The following is a 22,503-nucleotide window of genomic DNA, read 5'->3' as shown; positions in this document are numbered from 1 at the left end:
CGCGTTCTACGCTCGACGATCGCTCTACAAAACGCTCAAAAATATAAATCCCATTGTATTCCATGGTCTCGTTCCCACCTTGGCGTATTTCCGCCCGTCCCTAACGCGCTACAAAACGGCCCACGCCTGAAAAGGTACAGGTACTACTTTGGGCCGTTTTGTTGCGCGTTTCCATTGGGATACAGCCAAGTAGCCTTCGGAAACGCGCGACTTTTGTTTTACCGCGAATCGCATATGCAATACGCCTAGGTGTGAACGAGACCTTAGAATTACAGGCCTACAATATAAAACAACAAATTGCCATGAAAAACAATTGTCTGCTTTGGCATGCTAAAATCCTGCATAATGATACCGCCAGGGAGGTTAATGTGCTGCTGACTCCTCATCATACAGTTAGAAAGCTGGTGGCCAGGCTGCAGTGGAGATAACCAACCCAGCTGTGCTTTCTCTCAGGAGTGCTCAGAACACTAAAGTGGCCAAACAGAACTGGAAATCCTTCAGCAGGCAAGACAGTTTACAAATGTGTGTTTTACCCAAGTGTATGGCTTTCATTTATTATCTATCTATTTATCTATCTATCTATCTATCTATCTATCTATCTATCTATCTATCTATCTATCTATCTATCTATCTATCTATCGATGTGGAAACAAGGAAAACATAGGAACTGGGGTGCAGAAAAATAGCAGCAGGTGCTCTGGACTGATAAGTCAAAATGTGAAATATTTGGCTGTAGCAGGAGGTGGTTTGTTTGCCGAAGGGCTGGAGAGCGGTACAATGATGAGTGTCTACACCAACTGTAAAGCATGGCGGAGGTTCCTTGCAAGTCTGGCGCTGCATTTCTACCAATGGAGTTGGAGATCAATGGTGTCTTCAATGCTGAGAAATACAAGCAGATCCTTATTCATCGTGCCATACCATCAGCAGGACCACGATCCCAAACATACAGCCAATGTCAATAAGAACTATCTTCAGTGTAAAGAAGAACAAGGAGTCCTGGAAGTGATGGTTTGGCCCCCACAGAACCCTGATCTCAACATCATCAAGTCTGTCTGGGATTACATGAAGAGACGGAAGGATTTGAGGCAGCGTACATCCACAGAAGATCTGTGCATAGTTCTCCAAGATGTTTGGAACAACCTACCTGGCGAGCTCCTTGAAAACCTGTGTGCAAGTGTACCTGGAAGAAGGCAAAGGGGGGGAGGGTCACACCAAATATTGATTTGATTTGGTTTTCTCTTCTGATCATTTACTTTACATTTCGTTAGGAAGCCCCACTTGCTGGGGGGAAACGCGTTAGGGACAGCGTGTTGCTGACTTCCCTTGACACCCTGGACACCTTGGACTCACTGCCTGTGCTTTGTTGGGTGGCGAACTTTCAATACACCAACTAAATTGGGCGGAACTGATCTACATACCGTAGCAGCAACAGCACGGTCCACTGATTCTGAACCTGGACAGAGTGCAGCTTATTTGCTTTGACCATCAGATAGCAGCCGGACTTCTGATCCAGCACACTGCCTCTGGAACTTCATCTATCCCTGCCTTACCGTGCGGCCGCACTCGCAAGGGAGACCCTCGGGTCATTCCAAATGTGGAGAAATATTCCCACCCTCCTCGGTTGATGTTAATCCGGGCGAGAAATAAGAGAAACCATGCGATCTTTAAAAGCACAATGAAAACAACGTCTGGGATTGCAAATCATTATATGGATATGCTCCATTAAAACATCCTATTTACATCCAACACGGAATCTCAGATGGACTCTCACTCTGTGGCCACACATGAAGTGAGTAACCCTGCTGTGTGTTGATACAATTGTATCTGCTGTTTCCATATAGCACATCTACTTATACCAGTGACTGCCTGTTAGTTTGGTGGTTAATTAACCCCGACTGTCCTATCCAATACTTGGGCTATTCAAGGGAAGCCTTTTAAAGATTTTAAATGTTGTGTATTAGGTGATTTATGATTTGTACTGCTTCATGTTAATTAAAAATACTATTTTTTATACATTATACACTCATTGAGTTACTTGTTCAGCTGACAGCTCCTAACGTGGGATTTCTTTGCTAAGGGGATAGTGTTGTTTTGATTACAATTTAGGGATTAGCATTAAGTGACAGCTTTGAAACCGAACACTGATTTCCTCCTTGTAAGGATGAAAATGTGAAAACTGGAAACCCCTCTTTTGTATATTTGTAAGCCCCGCCCTCTCCCTTTTTATTCATTCAGTGTGCCTGACTCCCGTCATCTGCTCTCTCTCTCTCTGAGTTTTCAGCTGGCAGCAGCACAAAACCGTGTATACCAGAAGCATCATCTGCTCTGAATATTCTCCCAGAAAAGCAGCTACAGCCTCTCCTTGCAGGTACGCAGCTTTCTCTGTTCATACAGAAATGTGTCTTTGCTTTCATTTGATTTCCAGGATGCAGATGTTTCAACATTCAGCGTTGTGTAATTCAGTGGCTGTTATGCAATTTGGTAAAGCAAAGAGCACAGCAATGGGAAGCAGCCAATCAGAATTCATATTTGATTGTGCCAAGTTAGGTAAAGTGGAACCTGATTGGTTTGTTATGGGTTTCTGCATTTATACGTGGTTCTTTGCTTTACTGAATGAGCACCACGCAATGATTGCACAATCTCCTTTTAAAACTACCAACAACTATGTAGTACAAGGGCCTGACTAATTGGAGGTAAATGCATTGGATAGATTAGGTAGGTCTACATATTACATAGTTTTGGTAAACCTAAAATGAATTACACAAAGATTGTCTGGTCAGATAGTAACGTATGGTAAACCTTACTCTCTTACTAAATAAGGTTTTACATGATTGTAGTTAAAGTGAAACTCTTTTCTCAATAGGACCATATCAGGTGAGTCAGCCTGCTGCTGGGAACAGCTCGCCAGCGACAGGATCTCTAACAGACCACTAACCTTTTCCTATGGATTCAGTCCCTTGAACAGTGAGATCTCCCTCTCTGCTTCTCACGCTAGGGCAGAAGTGGTCCCATTTCTGGGTGAATTTCATGTCTGCCATGGCCTTTCAAAGGATGAAAATCGTGCCTAAAGCCCATCTCAGGGCAAACCAAAAAACTACCCTTGCAGCTGGACTGCCCCACACAACAAGGGTTTAAATGCTTGCCTATGTCTAGGGGACCAGAATAAAACACTCTTACTTACCTGATCCCCCGCCCCCACGGCAGTCAGTTCTCACTTATTTCCCCTATGCTCCAGCTGTGGATTGTTCCTTGGCGTCCTCATGGCTAATGCTAGTCTATGGAGCCTGCATTAGATGTGATGACTTTGGTGTTTCTTAGACTGCCAGAACCCCAAGGGCGAAGAGGCTGTGGGAACCAGTCTAGCAACCCAGGGGGAGACGGTGGAAGCAGAGATCAGGTAAACAAAACAGCTTTTTCCTCCCCTAGGCATAATGAAAACGTAACCCTTGCAGTGCGGGGACAGTTGGGTAGGTTTTTGGTTGGCCGGAAATGTGCTTTCAGAACAGACAACAAAAGATGTGTGCTATTATCTGTAAAGGCCAGAAAATGCCACGCCTGTGCTCCTCTCTGATTAAGGTTCACTTTGTTCCTAGGGCTCAACTGCCTGACTTCATGGATTAGCTCTGCCAAATGCCACTGCACTGTCCAATGAGAATGCCTTAGTGGCCTGTAAGTGCATTCACACTGGGCAGCTGGATGGTAGTCAGGTAAGTCGGCGAAGAGCACAAAGGAGGCTTTTTAGACTTGTAAAGGTAATAAATAGGGGGCATCTTCTGGTTTCAGTTTTTACTTTTCAACTTGCAAAATGGATTACAGGTTCATTTTAAGATGCACCACCAAACATTATTGCTTTATGTGCTTGCTTACTGTAATCCTGCAAATGATGATAATCATTATTGAATCCTATTTATCATGGTTTCCCAGGCCCCTTCACACAGGAGGACATGATTGGAAGCTCAAGGTAATCTATGGAGAGTTAGATGTAAGCAGACCTCTGCCCGTTTACATCCAATCACTGACAAGTTTGTCTAGGTCCCGAGTTCTCTTTTGGTGGACCTGAATATGACAGACCGGAGGTAATCGGATGTAAACGGACATATGTCCACTTGCATTCAACTCCCCATAGACCTAACAGTTCAGTTTTGTTTCCCTCCATTGCAAGACTCAGTTCTGCTCCACTCCAATCAGCAGGGGATCTGTGAACTGATTCCCTGCTGATCGGAATGGATGCCAACCGTGTGAAAGGGGCATTGGACAAGAACAGGTCTTGCAGTCTGGGGCAACTAATGAGACTCCCCTAATTAAAAAATGAAAGGAGCAATCTTATTTGCTGGGGAAGTCAAAACAGTTGTTCTTTTTGATAAAAATAAATAAATGTGGGTGTCTTGCTGCTGAAATATCCAAGATATTAAGAAAGCTAGTAGCTAGCTCCTCAGGCTCCAAATATACTGACAAAGTGTATCTAAACTATAATGCATAGCCAAAATGTACCAGTCCTTAGCTGTTGGGTCTTCATTCATTTTGGTTCAGGCTTTTTCCCTTTATTTTCACAAGGTGAGCCTGCCAGTAAAACATTTCCTGTCGTAAGGTGACAACGCTCAACTACTGTACCGTATCTATGGAGGATTTAGAGTTGTCACTCCATAAGAGGGAGATATTTTGTAATCTACAAAATGAGCTGGGCAAGGCTGATAACACTACTTAAAGGAGAACTATGACCCATAACCCATGAATCCAGTGCAACAGAGGCTGAGTTTGCAGGAAGTTAGGCGCTCACTGGATTTCTGGCAGGTCAACAAGTAGTGTTCTGTACTTGCAGTGTTTTAAAGAAATAAAACATGGGGAAATATCCATGTATCACAGATATCACTGCATATGGTTTTTTTTGTTCTTCTTCCCAGACATGCACTTTAAGCATATTTCTTTTGCAGTGATCTTTTTCCACTATATATTATGGATGATTTTGGTCTCTTTGATGGAGCCAACTAAATAGCACCCATGTAGCTGTTCTATTATTGCTGGCACAGGTAAACCAGCCAGCATTTACTAAACCTGAAAGACCGGTCTTTGGAGGGAATAACCTTATCAGATTGATCTGAAATCTGTTGATTAATATTATTTCAGTGGCAGTGTCCTTTTATAAAGCAGCTGCTTCTTAGTTACATAACATTACTTACCTTTCTAACAACCAATTCCCTTCACACCCAGTGTTGACATGCGTTGATGATGCAATTGCTAATTACATAAATGTACATTATACACGCAAGATCCTTCCATAGAGTAGAACACAGGTCCCATTCTGAGCTGAGATAATGAGATTGCTGTATTTGTTCCCTGTCATCATGCAGTATGAATTATGTTGTAGTGTAAAATGCCGTCTGGCGACGGCAACCCGCAGATAGAAGTCAGCCGTCCGTCCGTTTTTTCTTAACGGGCGGACGGCAAGAGGTTAATTAAGTTTATGAAAAATTGATTTCTACATCTTCGCTTCCCAGGAGCCCTTTAAAGGCCCTTTTAAAATGACCATTCACCTTCCCCGTTGACTTTAAGGCATTTTGCCACGAAGATAAAATTTCCCTAAAATGTCTCCACTTTTGGCAACATTTTGTGGAAATTTCAACTCTCAATTTCAAAGTAGAAAGAGTGGGTGTCAGACGGGTAAGAGGCACTGTGTTGTAAAAAGCGCCCTCACTTCCTTAAGGTGCCCATACACCTTTACAAATATCGTCCGATTTTCATATGCGATCGCATTTTCGTCCGATATTCGTAAGGTTGATGGACAGTGTACAACCGCAAATACTGTACAATCAATCGACTTTTGACTAACCAGCAGGTTAGAAAACTTTGGTCGATCGTGCGATTTTGGCAAGGTTGGTTGCGTTTCTGTACATCAAAATTTGTACGATCTACACTGCACATGCACAGACGAAAATACGTGCGCTCGATTACCGCAATTCGTCCAGGTGCTTTTCCTTTTAATTACCTCTGCATGCTAGGATCCCCAATGCGTTCCCACATCCAAGATAGTCTTTTTCTAGTTTGACTATCTTGGATGTGGGGACGCATTGGGGATCCCAGCATGCTTCTGTGGTTGCTGGGCCTCCAGTGCGTCCCTGCACCTTGTGAGGAGGAGTAGGCTACCTCCTGCATTTAATTTATTGACTGCATTAATATGCTCCCACTTGGAGACTCATATAAATAGAGTTAGCACCACACTTTAAATAGTTGCCTTGACGGGGCTGTGTGGCTTCCTTGAAAAGTAACAACGCTATGGTCTCCCTCTTCCCGGATTACTCTATCATGATCCATATGTTTTCATGCCTTTGTTAATTTAATGCCTTTCCCCCTGCAAACTCCACCATTTTCCTGGGAAATGTGCTAGTGGAACCTTGTGTGTATTTAACTGTTTCCAGTTTGGTCACTACTCCCGTTTTTTTTTTGGTTAGTTATGGGTTTAGGCCCGCTCTCGTTGGGGTTGAGTTGGACATAGGCTGTTACACAATGTTATATTTGCTATTTTGATGTTCCCTGTTCTATTTGCTACATGTATTTCTTGTGCCTCGTGTGCCTGGTTGTGTGTGTTACCTAATCAGACCCACCCTGTCTTGGTTGGCATAACATGGCAGCCTGGGACTCCTCACATGTTTTTGGTTAGTGTCTCTAATTGTTCTTATTATGCCTACTGTTACGATAAGTTCATGGAATTTAAGTATACTCACATGTTTAAACTTCTCAGACTTATCAGCCTCACATCATTTTGTTTGCAAGAGACTCTTTTTTTTGAAGGGCCAGAAGATTCTCAATTAAAAAGACTCTGGTTCACAATATGCTACAAGTACAAACTAAACTAGATGTTAGGTTTCCCTTTATCCCATCTGTCCTGTTTATTGGGTATTGTGGCACTTTTATTGATCGTTCTGCAATGTGTTCACTTCAGTGCCTATGTTTCTATGGCCATAAGGCCATATTACTGCATTCAAAGCAACCCCATCCTCCTTCGGCCCATGTCTTTGTAAAACTAGTGGAGGACATGATTCCCAAGTACAAATTGATCTATGAAGCTAGAGCTTTAGGGAGGTCATTTAAGGGAGTAGAGAATTTATCTCCATGAAGTTGTATAAGGACTCATGTCCTTATAATTCATTACAGACTAAAACAAAGGGAAGGGCATAATTGTGCAACCTGAGAGAATGTGCCTCTGCCAGCATATTAACTATTTCCTCCTCAGATATGAAAGAAACTTTCTGCTGCAGTCAGCAGCTCCCTTGTAATCTCAGTATACAGCTCGCGGTATACTGAGACGCCGCAGCTGAAGCGGATCCCGACAATTATGTCTGGATCCGCCCAGCTGTGTGAGTGACAGCTGGCTCTGCCTATCTAGAGGCAGAGCCAGCTGTACCCGCCCCCTCCCTGTCCGTTCCGCCAGTCAGCGCTGGCGGTGCGGGGAGGGGGGAATCCAGCCCCTCCCCTGTCACGGCAGAGAGCCGTGACAGGATCGAGAGGTGAGCGAACGCTGGTATGTGTTCGCTCACCTCCCGATCTACTGAGCCGACCTGTGACAGTCTCATTGTCACAGGTCGGCTAGAACTATGAGATGAGTGAAAAGCACTAACCTCATAGTTCTCCTTTAAAGCCAATAATCTGTTGTGTATGACATTTCCCGATGAATACATACGCATGGAGAACACTTTCCTCTCAGAAAGCAAAAAAGGTTCTCGTTTAAAGGAGAACTATGAGGTGAGTGCTTTTCACTCACCTCATAGTTCTAGCCGACCTGTGACAATGAGACTGTCACAGGTCGGCTAGAACTATGAGATGAGTGAAAAGCACTCACCTCCTAGTTCTCCTTTAAACGAGAACCTTTTTTGCTTTCTGAGAGGAAAGTGTTCTCCATGCGTATGTATTCATCGGGAAATGTCATACACAACAGATTATTGGCTTTAAAGGAGAACTATGGGGAAAAGCCTTAACCCCATAGTTCTCCTTAGGGTAACGGGAGGACACAAACTAGCGTCCTCCCGTCACCCTAGGCTCAGTATACAGGGAGCTGTAGCTCGCGGTATACTGAGACGCCGCAGTATACCGCGAGCTACAGCTCCCTGTATACTGAGCCTAGGGTGACGGGAGGACGCTAGTTTGTGTCCTCCCGTTACCCTAAGGAGAACTATGGGGAAAAGCCTTAACCCCATAGTTCTCCTTTTAATGAAAAAAAGGAGTGTAGTTTATAGCAAAATAGGAGGCATATCCTAGCATGGGAATGGAATTTAGTTAGATAAGACAAAGTGAGATAAGACAAATGAGAGCGGAGAAGAGGATGCAAAAGAATACATGGCTATATTTTTTATTTTTTTTACATTCATTTATTTCTCCATTTGCCAGTCCATACAGGTATTTGTGGACACTCACTTTGTATACACTGGAAGTGGAGTTTTTGTGCAACACAATTATTCTATTCCCAGTCACATCAGTGTCATGGCTCATCCATCATATGCAGGAAGGGTGTGATGTCAGCAGCAGAGCTGTATAGAATTAAGAAAAGGAGAGCTGTCAGGCTCTATAATAGGTCAATCCCAACCTAAAAGGAGATATGATCACCCCTTTTCTCCCAGGCAGTAACCCCAGATAGCAAGGATAACTTGCCACAAACTTGTGGCAGGGTTAAATTGTAATTCTTGTTAACTTGTTGCACACATTCCTGGCAAGTTGTTGCACACATTCCTGGCAAGTTGTTGCACCCATTCTGGCAAGTTGTTGCACACATTCCTGGCAAGTTGTAGACTTGCAGCACAAGTTCTAGTTGACAATCTTTTAATTTGTAGCAAATTTGCTTGGCAAGTCTACAGCAAGAGTCTTGTAGGTCTTAGCAGGAACTCTGCAAGTATACAGCTCCTTTGCAAAGCACGTTGATCTGGAGACTTGCAATGCAGACTTGCTGTAATTATGCAACAACATTGTGAAGCTTGGCAAGTCTGCAATAGTTTAGGAAGTAATTTTCAAGCTTGCAGCTCAATTGCTTGCTATCTGGGACATGGATCACCATACAGGTTACAATCTGACGTACAATGTTCAGGTTTACCAAAACTATGTAATATTGGGACCTACCTAGTCTATCCAAATAATTTGTATCCAATCAGGTAGGCTCTTGCATTACATAGTTGCTGGTAGATCTAAAGGAGAATATACAATCACATTGTAACTTGTGTGTGGTGAGCTTAAGTTATATATTCCAAAGGTCCAGTTAAAGCGAGTGAAGATCACTGGAAAGATACGAGTTGAGCTTTTACATATCTCTCCTACGCTGTGCATAACCAATGTGGAGGAGCTTTTGCAGCATACAGCAAGCCACTGAGCCTAGGAAGAGAAGTCATGACACAGGCATATAACCTTGTACAAGTGCTCTCATCTCAGTCCTACTTGTGAGGTGAAGCACTGCCATCTAGTGGTCATATTATGTATTGCAGTTTGCATTATGTTGTCTTGGAGCAATTGATTAACCACACAGCCACAGTCTACTACCCATTTATTTGGTAAAGTATACAAGAATCCATTCCTTCTGGAAGCTCTATTCCTCTAGTCAGGCTATTGCAGTTATTATATACATCTGAGATGTGATTTCATGCCACTCTATAATGAATATGCCTGTATTTTAAAAACAACACTCCTGTAGCATAGATTCTCTCAAGGTTACTGTACTTTTAATAGGATTTAAAGTGTAAATCAGTGCAAAAAAAAAATACATATGCAGCACATCTCTGCAATACATGCAATTTGCCCATATTGATCTCTCTAAAGTACAGAAAAATATCTGTTTATTTCCCAGAAATGCAAGGTGGGCCGACAACACACAGCAGTTTTTTTTAATGGAGTGGTGTCAGCCCTGCCTGATTCTCTTTTGCTCAGTCGTCCCCTACCCTATTCTCCACCACATATTCTTCTGTAGTCCAAGATGAGTGCTAGGAGGGTTAATTAGACCTCTTGACATAACTCAGGACGTGTGCATAGGACAACTCTGAATCTCTGATATGATCAACTTTTTTGCACTTATCAAACAGATATCATATTTACCAGACCAAAAAGGATTAAATAACAGAACGTCATTGGTATGGTTTACATATACTTTAAAGATGAAGACCAATGAATAAACTGTATGTACAGTATGTGAGTGTTTTCTCTGTTTTCATATCCACATGGAGATCAGATTTAGTAAATTCCTTTTTCTTTTTTCAGCATCTGCCATGTCCAAATCAGATGTACCCATCACATCCAAACCAATCAAATTGATTGCAGCTGCCTGTAATAATATGGGAATTGGTCTCAAGGGGAACTTACCCTGGAATCTCCCGTAAGTATCATCCCAACAACATGTCACCCAGCGAGTCTTCTTACATTTGCAAGGGTTAAATGCTGTTTTTTGTCTAGGTGCTAAAATAGCAAAGTTATACTCGCCTGATCCTCTGAGCCGGCCAGCTGTCACGGTGCTCCCTCAAGCCTGTCTACTCTTGCTCTCTGTGTGGAAGCAGTGTTCTCTCTGTATAGTGCCAACATTCTGTCAGAGCCAGAGCTCTCCAATCAGCAGTAAGAATGAACGTTGCTGATTGCAGAGATACAAGTCTGACTCTGTAGGGGTGTGTTGGATCTCTGCAGAGATACCTATGCTTCCACACAGAGATATGTGTATTTACATATGCCTATGTGTGCATTTATTATTTTGCCTTTAAAGGAGAACTATGAGGTGAGTGCTTTTCACTCACCTCATAGTTCTAGCCGACTTGTGACAATGAGACTGTCACAGGTCGGCTTAGTAGATCGAGAGGTGAGCGAACACATACCGGCGTTGCTCTCTGCCGTGACAGGGGAGGGGCTGGATTCCCCGCTCCGATCCGCCAGCGCTGACTGGTGGAACGGACGGGGGAGAGGGCGGGTACAGATAGGCAGAGCCAGCTGTCACTCACGTAGCTGGGCGGATCCAGACATAATTGTCGGGATCCCCTTCAGCTGCGGCGTCTCAGTATACCGTGAGCTGTAGCTCGCGGTATACTGAGCATAGGGTGACGGGAGGACGCTAGTTTGTGTCCTCCCGTTACCCTAAGGAGAACTATGGGGAAAAGCCCTAACCCCATAGTTCTCCTTTTTAAGACTAGTTTGGAATGGCATTTCAAATTTGACGTCCAATTCTGTACTGTTTCAGTAACAGTTAATGTTCATAGACCAAGACATAGCAACTTGTGCTATGCTGGGGAAGGGGAGGGAATGTGATCACATGCTTTACAAACCAGAGAGACGCAACCATGGGGATCAATGTGCATGTGCTTTAATATACTGTATACTTACGTAAAGAATAAATTATATTAGTAAAAGCCTCCATAGTATATATAATATCACTGCAAACATACTCAAGGTGGAGATGCACAATTTTGTAAGCAGATGAGAGTGTCTATTGGTAGATTATAACAGGACAGAATGGGCAATTGCCCAGCACCCCTGAATCCACTGGGACCCATGGGGAAACTTAATAAAAATATGAGAATCAGCAATGCCAGCAGATTATCCTAATAGACTTCTAGGAGTCCTAAAAAAAAATTCCACTGTGCAGGCATGGCCAGACTGAAGAAGAATTTAGTACCCGAAGGCTGAATACATTGTGCTGGTCTGTGACCATGGGATGGAGGGAAGGATGCATCTGGGGTGGGGAAGGGTGGGCTAATTTAGGTAAAGAAAGGGGAGGCAACATGAATAAATGTATGTTGTTTGGAATTGTACTGATTCTTTAAAATTCTGAAGATCTCTAACTAAAGATTTGTTTTTTTCAGGAATGAATATCAGTATATGTTAAACACAATAACCAGAGTAGAACAGCCAGGTAAGTCACAGAATATATTCTACTTCTCCTAGAACTGCCAGCCTTCCTCTTCCAGCTCGGGTACTTTTCTGTATTAATCCTCTGACTGTGTGTTTGTCTATAGGAAAGAAAAATCTGATTGTCTGGGGCCGAAAGTCCTTTGAGACCTTTGATGAGAACTTGTTACCTCTGGCAAACACTGTCATAGTCCTCCTGACCAGGAAACTGAGGTAAGGGGGCTTCTGTGACCATCGGGAGAGAGACTGTATTAAAAAAAAATAGAGAGAGAATATTAGAATGAAAGAAGCAGAGAGGAAAAGGTAGGAAAGGATAATGACAGAGGTCACACAATCTCAAACACCAAGCAAACAATTGAAATACATATACGTGGGCGGCTTTACCTGCCAAAGGATTTGTATTTCTGTTCATCCAACCCTGAGATTTACACAGCTCTGCTACCCAGCCCAGTTCTGCCTGGTAGAGCAGGATGCAGATTTGTTTCTTTACTGTAATTCAGTAGCAATTACAGGTCTCGTCCCTTCCCCAGTCTGTGTCTGGTTAGTGGAAAAGAAGTGGACTGATGAGCTCATGTCTAGGGATGAGCTGAACTGAACTCCGTCCAAACCTGAGCTCCACTGGACCTGGAAGGGACATAGGGCCACCCACCCAATCAGCTATGGGCTGGGGCATTCCTTGCCTCCACAGCTGCACATAAACAAAGGGGCGGGATGCTTGTACTGACCAAATATAGCCATGTGGCCATACAAGGTCAATCACAACACCACATCCCGTCATATGAGTGCCTCTTCTGAGTGCACGGGGCATAGCTTTGCCAGAGGGTGGGCTGCCTAATGACGTCACACTCAGCAGGAAAGTATGTTCCCTGTCTGTGTATGCTGCGTTCTAGAAGGGTTCAGGACTGAGCTGGGGGTTGTAGCAGCACAGCTCACGGAGTACAGCGTCCTGTAGCTTCAATCAGGCACGAAAACTGACCAAGCCAGCAGTGATCTGCTTCTGCGTTTTGACATGGTCAGAATCACACAATTACAACTGGCAGGATCAGCGGATATTTCCTTGTAAATGGACAGCTGTGACGCATGTAGTGGCACGTCATAGAAACTTGTATATTAAATTATTATTATCTTTACACTTTATCAAATATCACTTTTTATGTCTAGTGACTTGCCAAAGCATGCTCATTACATCTGCCGTGATGAAGATGAAGTGGTGGAACTGGTGTCAAAGTCTCCTCTGTCTGAAGAGATTGAGTCAATATGGGTGTTAGGAGGTGTAGAGTGCTACCAGGTAAGTGTTGTACACAGGGGGATGACCACTAGGGGGAGCTGTATTCTAACAAGATGGCCAACTGGCATTGTCTGTAACATAACTACACTTCTCATCAAGACACTTTGTAGCTCTGTAATACAGTAATACCTTGGTTTACGAGCATAATTCGTTCCGGAAGCATGCTTGTAATCCAAAGCGCTTGTATATCAAAGCGAATTTCCCCATAGGAAATAATGGAAATTCAGATGATTCGTTCCACAACCCCAAAATATTCATATAAAAATGATTACAATACTGTACTGTAATATAATACTGTACAAAATATAAAGAAAAATAAACCAATTACCGGTTACCTTCGTGGCCGGTGTGAGGGGGAAAAGAGAGAGGAGGATAATTGTGTAGGACGACTTTCACTATCGCTAACGGAATCACTGCTATCTCTTGACTCAATGGAATCTTTTTCATTTCGTGAAACCTTAACAAGGAATCTATCCAATGTGACATTGCATTGTCGTTAAACAAACTCATCGCTCGCACTGCTACAGCTTTATTCGGTGGTGGTTTTCTACAAAATGTTGCTCTTATTGCAAGACATTGCTTGTATATCAAGGCAACATTTTTCAGAAATGTTTGCTTGTCTTGCAAAACACTCTCAAACCAAGTTACTTGTAAACCAAGGCATTACTGTACTTCAGGCCATCTCTAAGGGCTCGTATGCACCAGAGTGTTTTCGTGCCTTTTGCATGCTGAGTCAGGGCTATAAGATAACAAAAAAATTGGTCCTTCTGCATATTTTTTCACCGCAATGCACTATGCACCTGTATGGTGCGCCACTGCACATTACAATAATGCACGTATTTTACTTTAACGTGGTAGTGTGAATGTGCCCTGATTGGAAAGTGGTATCTTATATGTGATCAGTGTCGTTTTGTATAATTTTGACTGCCATAACACTGACAAAGGTTTGAACCCTTCGCCACTGTACTTCAAGAACTGTTATTTCTGTCCGTGACCTGGTGGGAGAGGTTTCTCCTCTTCTCCTGTTCAAGCAGAGACCTGTGAAATAGACAGGAAATGTATTTTACAAGCATTTATTTAGCACTGACCATTTATGCAGAGCTTTACCTACTGTACTGAGTCCCTGTCCTCAAGGAGTTTACAATTTAAGGTTTACAATTTAAGGTCCCTGTCTCACATACTAGGCCTGCAGAAAAAAAAGACCTGCAGCGGTGTATTTTTGTGTTACTGTGTACTAATTTAATTTATACATTTGGTAATTCAACCATAGTATATCAGACTTACTCATTGGATAAATATTCTTGCTATACCGAACAGTGATTTCTCTTTGCAGAATATGATGAGGCACCCTTTGTGTACCCACATTTATTTCACTGAGATCATGGCAGACTTTGAAAGTGACACCTTCTTCCCAGAGTTTGACAAAGATGTCTTCAAGTTAAAAGAAAAGTAAGTTATTCTGAAATCTGGTATTGTGTCTGTTAAGGGTGAACTCCAGGTAGATAAAAAGCAGCTCCATATTCATTAATACAATAGTAAATGTACTTTTCAAAATGAAAGCAGGTTAGATGCCTGAATTTGACTTGCTATCATCCTCTTGCAATCCCCTGTGCAGCAGAGATCAGATTTAGAGAGGAAGAAGCAGCACAAGGAGCCAGTCAGTTATGCTGCAGTGTGTAGCTCTCCTACCCTCAGGAGACAACTATGCTGTATAAGTCTCAGGACTAAATGGACAGACTTACAAAGTCATTTTCTGTTTTCTTGGAGTTCAACTTTAACAACTATTATTCTTACGTTCAGTGGCGAAAGGAGGCAACAGATGCCTTCTTTAAAGGAAACCTTTGACAGGAAGTGAGAGGAAATCTCCAAAAATTAGGCCATTAGTCACTGGAACGGGTGTCCATATTGGAAGATTATCCCTCTACTCCTGTTCTGGTGACAACAGTAACATTTTGGATTTCCTTCACCATCTGCTCCGGTATCCACTGGGATGGAAAGCGAGAAGTCCAAAATGTCACAGTTTACTTTTTGTCTCAGTAACAGGGGATACCAGAACAGATAGGGCAGGTTGTTGTCCCTGAAGTTCAGCATTCATTTTAAAGGTGGAGTGGGCCTTTATCATAACTCAAAATATATATGCACTAGGAATATACTTTACTTTCCCTTTAACATTTGTATGTATTAGAAACCCTGTCGTTTCAATCAAAACCACTTCAGTCACTGAATTTTCATTCCTATAACAATAACCTACTAATTATTTTAGTATGTCGGCTAGCTGCAAAATTGCTATGGAGAACGAGTTGTAATTACTCCATTTGTATCTGTAGCAGGTCCTGAGTCTTGCTGGTAGGCATAATGAAACAGGATTTGCCTTCTAATGCATAACTGTGATAGTTGTTTCATCAACTCTGTGGGCTCAGCGGGAGACTTGAAGATCAAAAGGGACTTCACATATACAGTATCAATATAATTCAATGGAACCTAAACTAAATTAAAGGCATTAGGAAGGGTGGAGGGTAGGGGTATTGAAGTCAGAATAAACGTTTGGCATACACATATCACAGCTGGCCAGAGTGTTCCAATTCCAGGTAATTTCATTCAGCTACACAGCCTGCAGCAGCTCTAATTTTTTGGGACTCTGCTGACATTAACCCCCAGGGAACCACCTCTGCCCGTCCTCCAGCAGCAGAGTGCCACAAGGCTGGTTGACGCAGCAGATAGGCTAGATTATTATGAAATCTTAAAAAGCTTAAACGTGACCCAAAGCTACCTACCAACTTGTAAATTTGAATATATAGCTAAATCGAGGTGCATCCCATTACTTATACTTGCAAAAATTATGGTCTCTGCGTTGCACCTCACAAAATGAATAATCATTGAAATGTTCTACAGGTGAAACTCGAATAATTAGAATATCGTGCAAAAGTAATTGCAGTAAGTGCTGCAAAAGGGGCCCAAACCAAGTACTGAGTACATATGCATGCTTGTACTTTTCAGAGGTCCGATATTGTTCTATGTACAATCCTTGTTTTATTGATTGCATGTAATAATCTACTTTTTTGAGGTTGTGGATTTGGGGTTCTTGGGGTTTTCATGAGCTGTAAGCCATAATCATCACAATTATGACAAATCACAGCTTGAACTATCTTGCTTTGCATGTAATGAGTCTATCTCATATATTAGTTTCACCTTTTTAAGTTGCATTAGTGAAATAAATGAACTTTGCACGATATTCTAATTATTCGAGTTTCACCTGTATATCTATGTTCAAACATCAATACTTATTACCCCAAAAGCAAAACCCCAAATAAAAGTTTGTACAGGTCCCTATACCCACTATATTGCAACCTTTGTATTAGAGTGCCCATGTGGACTACAGTATGGAGTAAAAAAGTTATATAAAAAAAATAGAACATGTAAATAAAATCGGAAAAGGTTACAGAACCCACAGTGTACCTAAGCATTTTAGAGATTTCCATAATGAAGAGCGTAATGCATTTTTCTGGCATATAGAGATTTGTAATAAATTGAAGGCTGAAACTCTAACAGATTTCTAGGAATCAGAAATCTCTTATATATATATATATATGAAAAGCACAGGTTCACTGTAGGTTGAGGTACAAACCTACAAAAAAAAAAAGTCAACAGCTTCCCTCTAACACTAAACCCTAGTGGAAGCATTAGGAAGGGTGGGTAAGGGTATTCCTAAGTCGGCCCATTAGATGTAATAACCAGCCACATGCCACTCTGCTGTTGGATGATGGACAGTGGTGCACTAGGGTCAATGTCAGCGGAGTCCTTAAAGCGAGTAAAGACTGCTGACGTTGCAACCCAAAATGTTGTTGCAGACCATGTGATCTAAAATGCTGGAACAAGAACACTGCACAATGTACGTACCACAGCCGACACCTAGCCAAATTTTTTTTTCTGACCTTCAATACCCCTACCCTGCACTCTTCCTAATGCCTTTAGTTTAGGTCTCCTGTAATTTTGTATTTCTATTGAATTGCATTGCTACTGTATATGTGAGGTTCCTTTTGATTGCCCAATCTTCCACAAAGTCCATAAAGTTAATTACACAACTATCAGTTATATACCAGATGGAAAATCTTGTTTCAATATGCTGACCAGCAGGACTGAGGACCTGCTACAGGTACAAATGGAGTAGTTGCTATTCGTTCTCCATAGCAATTTCAGTTAGCCGACATACTAAAGAATTATTAGGTTATTGTTATGGAGATTCGAATCCAGTTACAGAAGTGATTTTCATTGAAAGAAATGGGTTTTAATACATCGAAATGTTAAGGGAAAGTATAGTATATTCCTAGTGAGTACATGTTTCTAGCCCCACTTCACTTTTGATGTCAAATTTAAATAAGCAGTCCGTAGCTCAGCATATGTAAAAAAAAAAAATAAAGACACTTTTGCTGCAATTCTTACCTCCTCTACAGCTGCTGTTGCCCATATATTGTCACCATTGCCAGTTTGTTGCCTACATATTGTCACATTTGCTTGTTTTCTGTATGCATGTTGTAATGATTGCCCATTTGTAGCCCATGTTTTGTCAGGATTGCCATTTTGTTGAAAACATATTATCACAGGGTAGGAAACCTTGGCATTCCAGCTGTGATGAAACTACAAGTGCTATCATTCTTGAGTCTTGCAATGCCTCATGGGATTTGTAGCTCTACAAGAGCTGTAGAGCCAAGGTTGCCTACCCCTGTGTTATCAAGTTGCCACTATTAAGAGAACCATTATTACTATAATGTGATCACCTACAGGCCAGTTACTATCAAGCCATGCCACAATTATCCCCAAGTTTCATCACAGAACACTATGAGCACCACTTATATATTTTCTTTTCAGGTTGAATGTATTGTGATGTAATACTGCATTATGGCCACTAGATGGAGCCAAGCAGTAGAGGAAACAAGTATTTATTTACTCTGCTCCATCTAGTGGCCATAATCAAGACTACAAATTGGGTGGGAATGGAGCTAGAATGATAGTAGGAAGATCTTGCAGCTTGAGCCATCAGGTGACTCTACTGGCCACATCCAACCTATATGTTAAATATCACTTTTGGCAGGACCCGACCCCATCAAAAAAATTCAGATTTATAGTTCATATTCTCCTAATTCATAAAACATGTTGATAATGTTTATTCCTCTCTCTCTTTTTAACCATTAGCTTCCCAGGTGTTCCATCTGGGATTCAGGAAGAAAAAGGAGTCAGTTACGTCTTTCAAGTTTATGAAAGAGATCAACCAAAACAAGACCAATAATCCTGCGTAGAATACGCTAAAAGAGAATGTGATATGTTGTAGTGGAACTTATCAGACTGTGCAAATCATCCAAAAGTGCCTTGAATAAAAAGATATTTAAACCTGAGAACAAAAATATGTAATGTATTGCAGCTGCCAGTCCTTAAATGTGATGGCTGCATTAGTACATTTTCTTGAAGAATAAAAATATACCTGTTGTCTGTGAATGTTCTCATTCATCCAGGTTATGGTGTATCTAAAAAAAATAAATAAATCAAAGCAACTGGACTTGCTGTATTTTTCTTGAAGATGTTTTGCTGGTCATCTGACTAGCTTTCTCAATTCAAACACTAAGGGGTCTATTCACGAAGCTGCCGAGGGCAGCCGAGTGAATGACCGATCTGAAGTGAAGTGAGCCGAACACTGTTTTCGTCTCTTCACTTCAGGCTGGTACGGCTAATTTCAGCCGTACATCGGCTGAAATCAGCCATACATCGGCTTGCTTCGGGTCGGCCAAACATGCTCAGCATGTTCGGCCGACCCGAAGTGCAGAAGGAGTTCGACTCAGCTGATCCAACATCTGGATCGGCGCAGCCGAACCTCCGGCGGGCTACTCACTGCTGTTCGGGCTATTCTTAAAGATCCCGAACAGCAGTGAGTGAATAGCCGAATGCCTCCCTCAGAGGTACCGAGCAGAACAGAAAAACAGTGAAAAAAGTAAATAGCAAACGATTGTGCGGAGCTAGCAGTGACAGCTAGCTCCGCCCAATAGTTTCCTACTGTCCGGCGGCTCTGCTGCTGTAAAAAAAAAAACAACGAAAAAAACAAAACTCTCCCGGGCGCTCTGGGAGCCTCCCGGCCGCCAAGGAGAGAAGCACCGCTGTGTCTTTTTTTTTTTTTTATTCTGACACGGAGCGATGTCAGAATAGAAAAAAATAGATTTTTCCCATTGAAAAGCATTGGGACATTACTATTGGCTATTTCAATTTGCAATAGCCAATAGTAAACTAGCATTGTACCCGCCCTCTGCTGCAGTTCCCCATCAGGTCCATCAGCAGAGGGCGGGAACAATGCTAGTTTACTATTGGCTATTGCAAATTGAAATGGCCAATAGTAATGTCCCAATGCTTTTCAATGGGAAAAACCTTTTTCTTCTTTCTATTCTGACATCGCGTGTCAGAATAAAGAAAAAAAGACACTAATTTCTGAATTGAGAAAGCTAGTCGGATGACCAGCTAAAAGTCTTCAAGAAAATAATTTTTTTCAGATTTACCTGTTCCGCCTCCTAGAAATCCAATGTCCTTGTCATTTCCTGCATGCTAAACTCTCAAACAATGTTATCAGTGTTCCCAGCTATCTGCTTTGAACTACAAAATCCCTACTCTATTTAATGGAGATAATGAAAAGGGGAGGTGGTAGTAGTCCAAATCAGGAGAGCAGCCTCATGACAGTATTGTCCCCCTATAGATACAATACAGTGAGTGAGAATAGTCACCCTAGGACAGGACGCGTTACTGACAAGATTACCAGGTGAAAATCTGGGAAAACAATCCTGAATAAATGAAACTATTGCAGTCCGGATATGTAAGAACTGGTTATCTGAAATGTGTCATAACTTGTGTTCAGAACACAGAAATATGTTTGTGTTGCCTTTAGCAGCCATATTCTGTCTCTTACTTATGTACTACTTGGTAGAAAATGAAGACAGAATATGGTGGTGACATTCGCTTTGCGTTCTTCCAATTTTACATGAGCTTTGTTGTTGTTGCTGTAAAACTCAAGATTACCTCTCAGGTTAGAAATATACAGGGGATTCCATTGCAGACTTGGAAGCTCATGGGCTTGACTACTTTGGCAGACACTGACCTGGAACAAGTATGCAATCAGTGAAGTCTGGACCCAAGAGCTGCATACTTGTTATGGGTCAGTAGCTCACCATAGTGAAGCAAGAATGAGGATGAGGAGAACACTGCAAAACCAAGCTTGCAATTGCATATTATTTCTGTCCTGGCAAGTGGATGTCCAACCAATCAGCTTAAGACAATTAGCTTCAGCCACTGTCACCCTGTATGGCTAGAGGGTGTCCTCAAACACTGCTGCCTTTTAAAGGCAAAGGGTGACACCACTATTCAAAGTCTGCTCTGTAGCTTCCTGCATCACCTCCAACCTGCTCAGGTTGTAATGCTCATCTTTAATCTGAAGCTGTCCCCTGCAGTACCTCTTCTTAGTCACAAGATGTCCTCAGTCTTCCAGGCTTAATGAAGTCACTGCATTTGCAGTAGACTTATGCGCCGGCAAAAAATTTGTTCCGTTTCGGAACATCCGTTATTTCGGAATTCGTGTCCAAAACTCAATTCGGATTCGTACGAAATACGTATTTTCTTTAGTTTCGGCACATTTTCGTAACTTTACGAACATTCGTTATGATGAAGTTAAAAAGCAAAAATACCTTTGTTCATATTGGAGTCGATGTGGTAGTTGTTGTTTTTTTATCCGAAATATGAATTCCGTTAACGGATTCCGGATCCGAATTTCGGATAAAAAAAACTACCATCAACTCCAATATAAATGTACTTTGCTTTTTAACTTCAATATAACGAAAGTTCGTAACGGAACGAAAATACGTCAACGGAATTTCGTATTTCCTGCCTGTATTGTAATGCAACTCTCAGCAGCAGCGGATCCGTATTTCGGATTAAAAAAAAAATCTTGTCATGTTGTTCAACCTCATTTACAGGGGTAATATTAGTTCCTGTTTCAAAGAAATTCGGATCCGAAACGGAATTTCGTATTTCGGATATAAATTCGGAAACTGCAATTCGGATTTCGGATGCTTCCGAATTCATGAATTTCAGGAAAATTGGTACGAATTTCGATTCGTAACGAAACGAATCGCACATGTCGTATTTGCAGTCCACTCATTCATACTCCAGTCCCTGTTATTGAATATCCATACCTAGGTACGGCCAAGGACAGGAGGGAGAATCTGCAGTAACCAGAGCATTGCACCCAATATCTAGTGTCAATGCAATGTTTGATGCTGTTTGTAATTATATTTTGCTAGTATTCTCATCGCAGCAAAAACAAAATGAATATCTGTTTAGCATTTCGCATTTAACCCCTCAAAAGTTCAAAAAGAGAATTAGATTGGATGCTGAGGGTAACACAAACAGTTTTCTGAACAAACGTTTGAATGAGAGTGACACCAAACACCATTGTCACATTATTCAGCAGAGAGTGACACCAAACACCCTTGTCACATTATTCAGCAGAGAGTGACACCAAACACCATTGTCACATTATTCAGCATAGAGTGACACCAAACACCATTGTCACATTATTCAGCAGAGAGTGATGCCAAACACCCTTGTCACAATATTCAGCAGAGAGTGACACCAAACACCATTGGCTCATTATTCAGCAGAAAGTGACACCAAACACCATTGTCACATTATTCAGCATAGAGTGACACCAAACACCATTGTCACATTATTCAGCAGAGAGTGACACCAAACACCATTGTCACATTATTCAGCAGAGAGTGACACCAAACACCATTGTCACATTATTCAGCAGAGAGTGACACCAAACACCATTGTCACATTATTCAGCAGAGAGTGACACCAAACACCATTGTCACATTATTCAGCAGAGAGTGACACCAAACACCATTGTCACATTATTCAGCAGAGAGTGACACCAAACACCATTGTCACATTATTCAGCAGAGAGTGACACCAAACACCATTCTCACATTATTCAGCAGAGAGTGACACCAAACACTATTGTCACATTATTCAGCAGACGGAGGCTGTTCTGGATATCGCCTCTGCTTCTCATTGCCCCTACCCTTATAGCATACACTTTGTGAGAGTTCTCTGTACTTTTTCCTAATGATGGAAATCCAATAAAAAACAATGCAGAGTTTTCTGATCGAATGCTAATTTAAAAAAAAAAAGAAAAAAAAATTCACCTTGAACTTCCCGTATTTTTCCTCTAATCATCCCATTTCCATTGCTAATGAAACATCATTCTCAATTGCCCCTGCACCCTGTAATGGTTATATTTAGCAGCGATGTCTAATTGAAATAGATTA

At 41.8% G+C, this 22,503-nt stretch overlaps 1 protein-coding gene across 1 annotated transcript; it reads left to right on the top strand.

Moving 5' to 3' along the window:
• The first annotated feature begins 2,255 nt into the window (after positions 1-2,255).
• Positions 2,256-18,525, top strand: LOC108788399 (dihydrofolate reductase-like). Its single transcript, XM_018558161.1, has 7 exons — positions 2,256-2,368; positions 10,228-10,342; positions 11,811-11,860; positions 11,964-12,069; positions 13,018-13,144; positions 14,478-14,593; positions 18,335-18,525. The coding sequence occupies exons 2-7, from the start codon at positions 10,236-10,238 to the stop codon at positions 18,426-18,428; spliced, it is 600 nt and encodes a 199-aa protein (XP_018413663.1). The 5' UTR covers positions 2,256-2,368; positions 10,228-10,235; the 3' UTR covers positions 18,429-18,525.
• Positions 18,526-22,503: the final 3,978 nt, after the last annotated feature.

Source organism: Nanorana parkeri, unplaced genomic scaffold (assembly GCF_000935625.1).
Source record: "Nanorana parkeri isolate BGI_ZX_2015 unplaced genomic scaffold, ASM93562v1 scaffold14, whole genome shotgun sequence".
NCBI lineage: Eukaryota > Metazoa > Chordata > Amphibia > Anura > Dicroglossidae > Nanorana > Nanorana parkeri.
The sequence above is the reverse complement of the archived record's forward strand: the minus strand, read 5'-3'. Positions and strand labels throughout refer to the sequence as shown.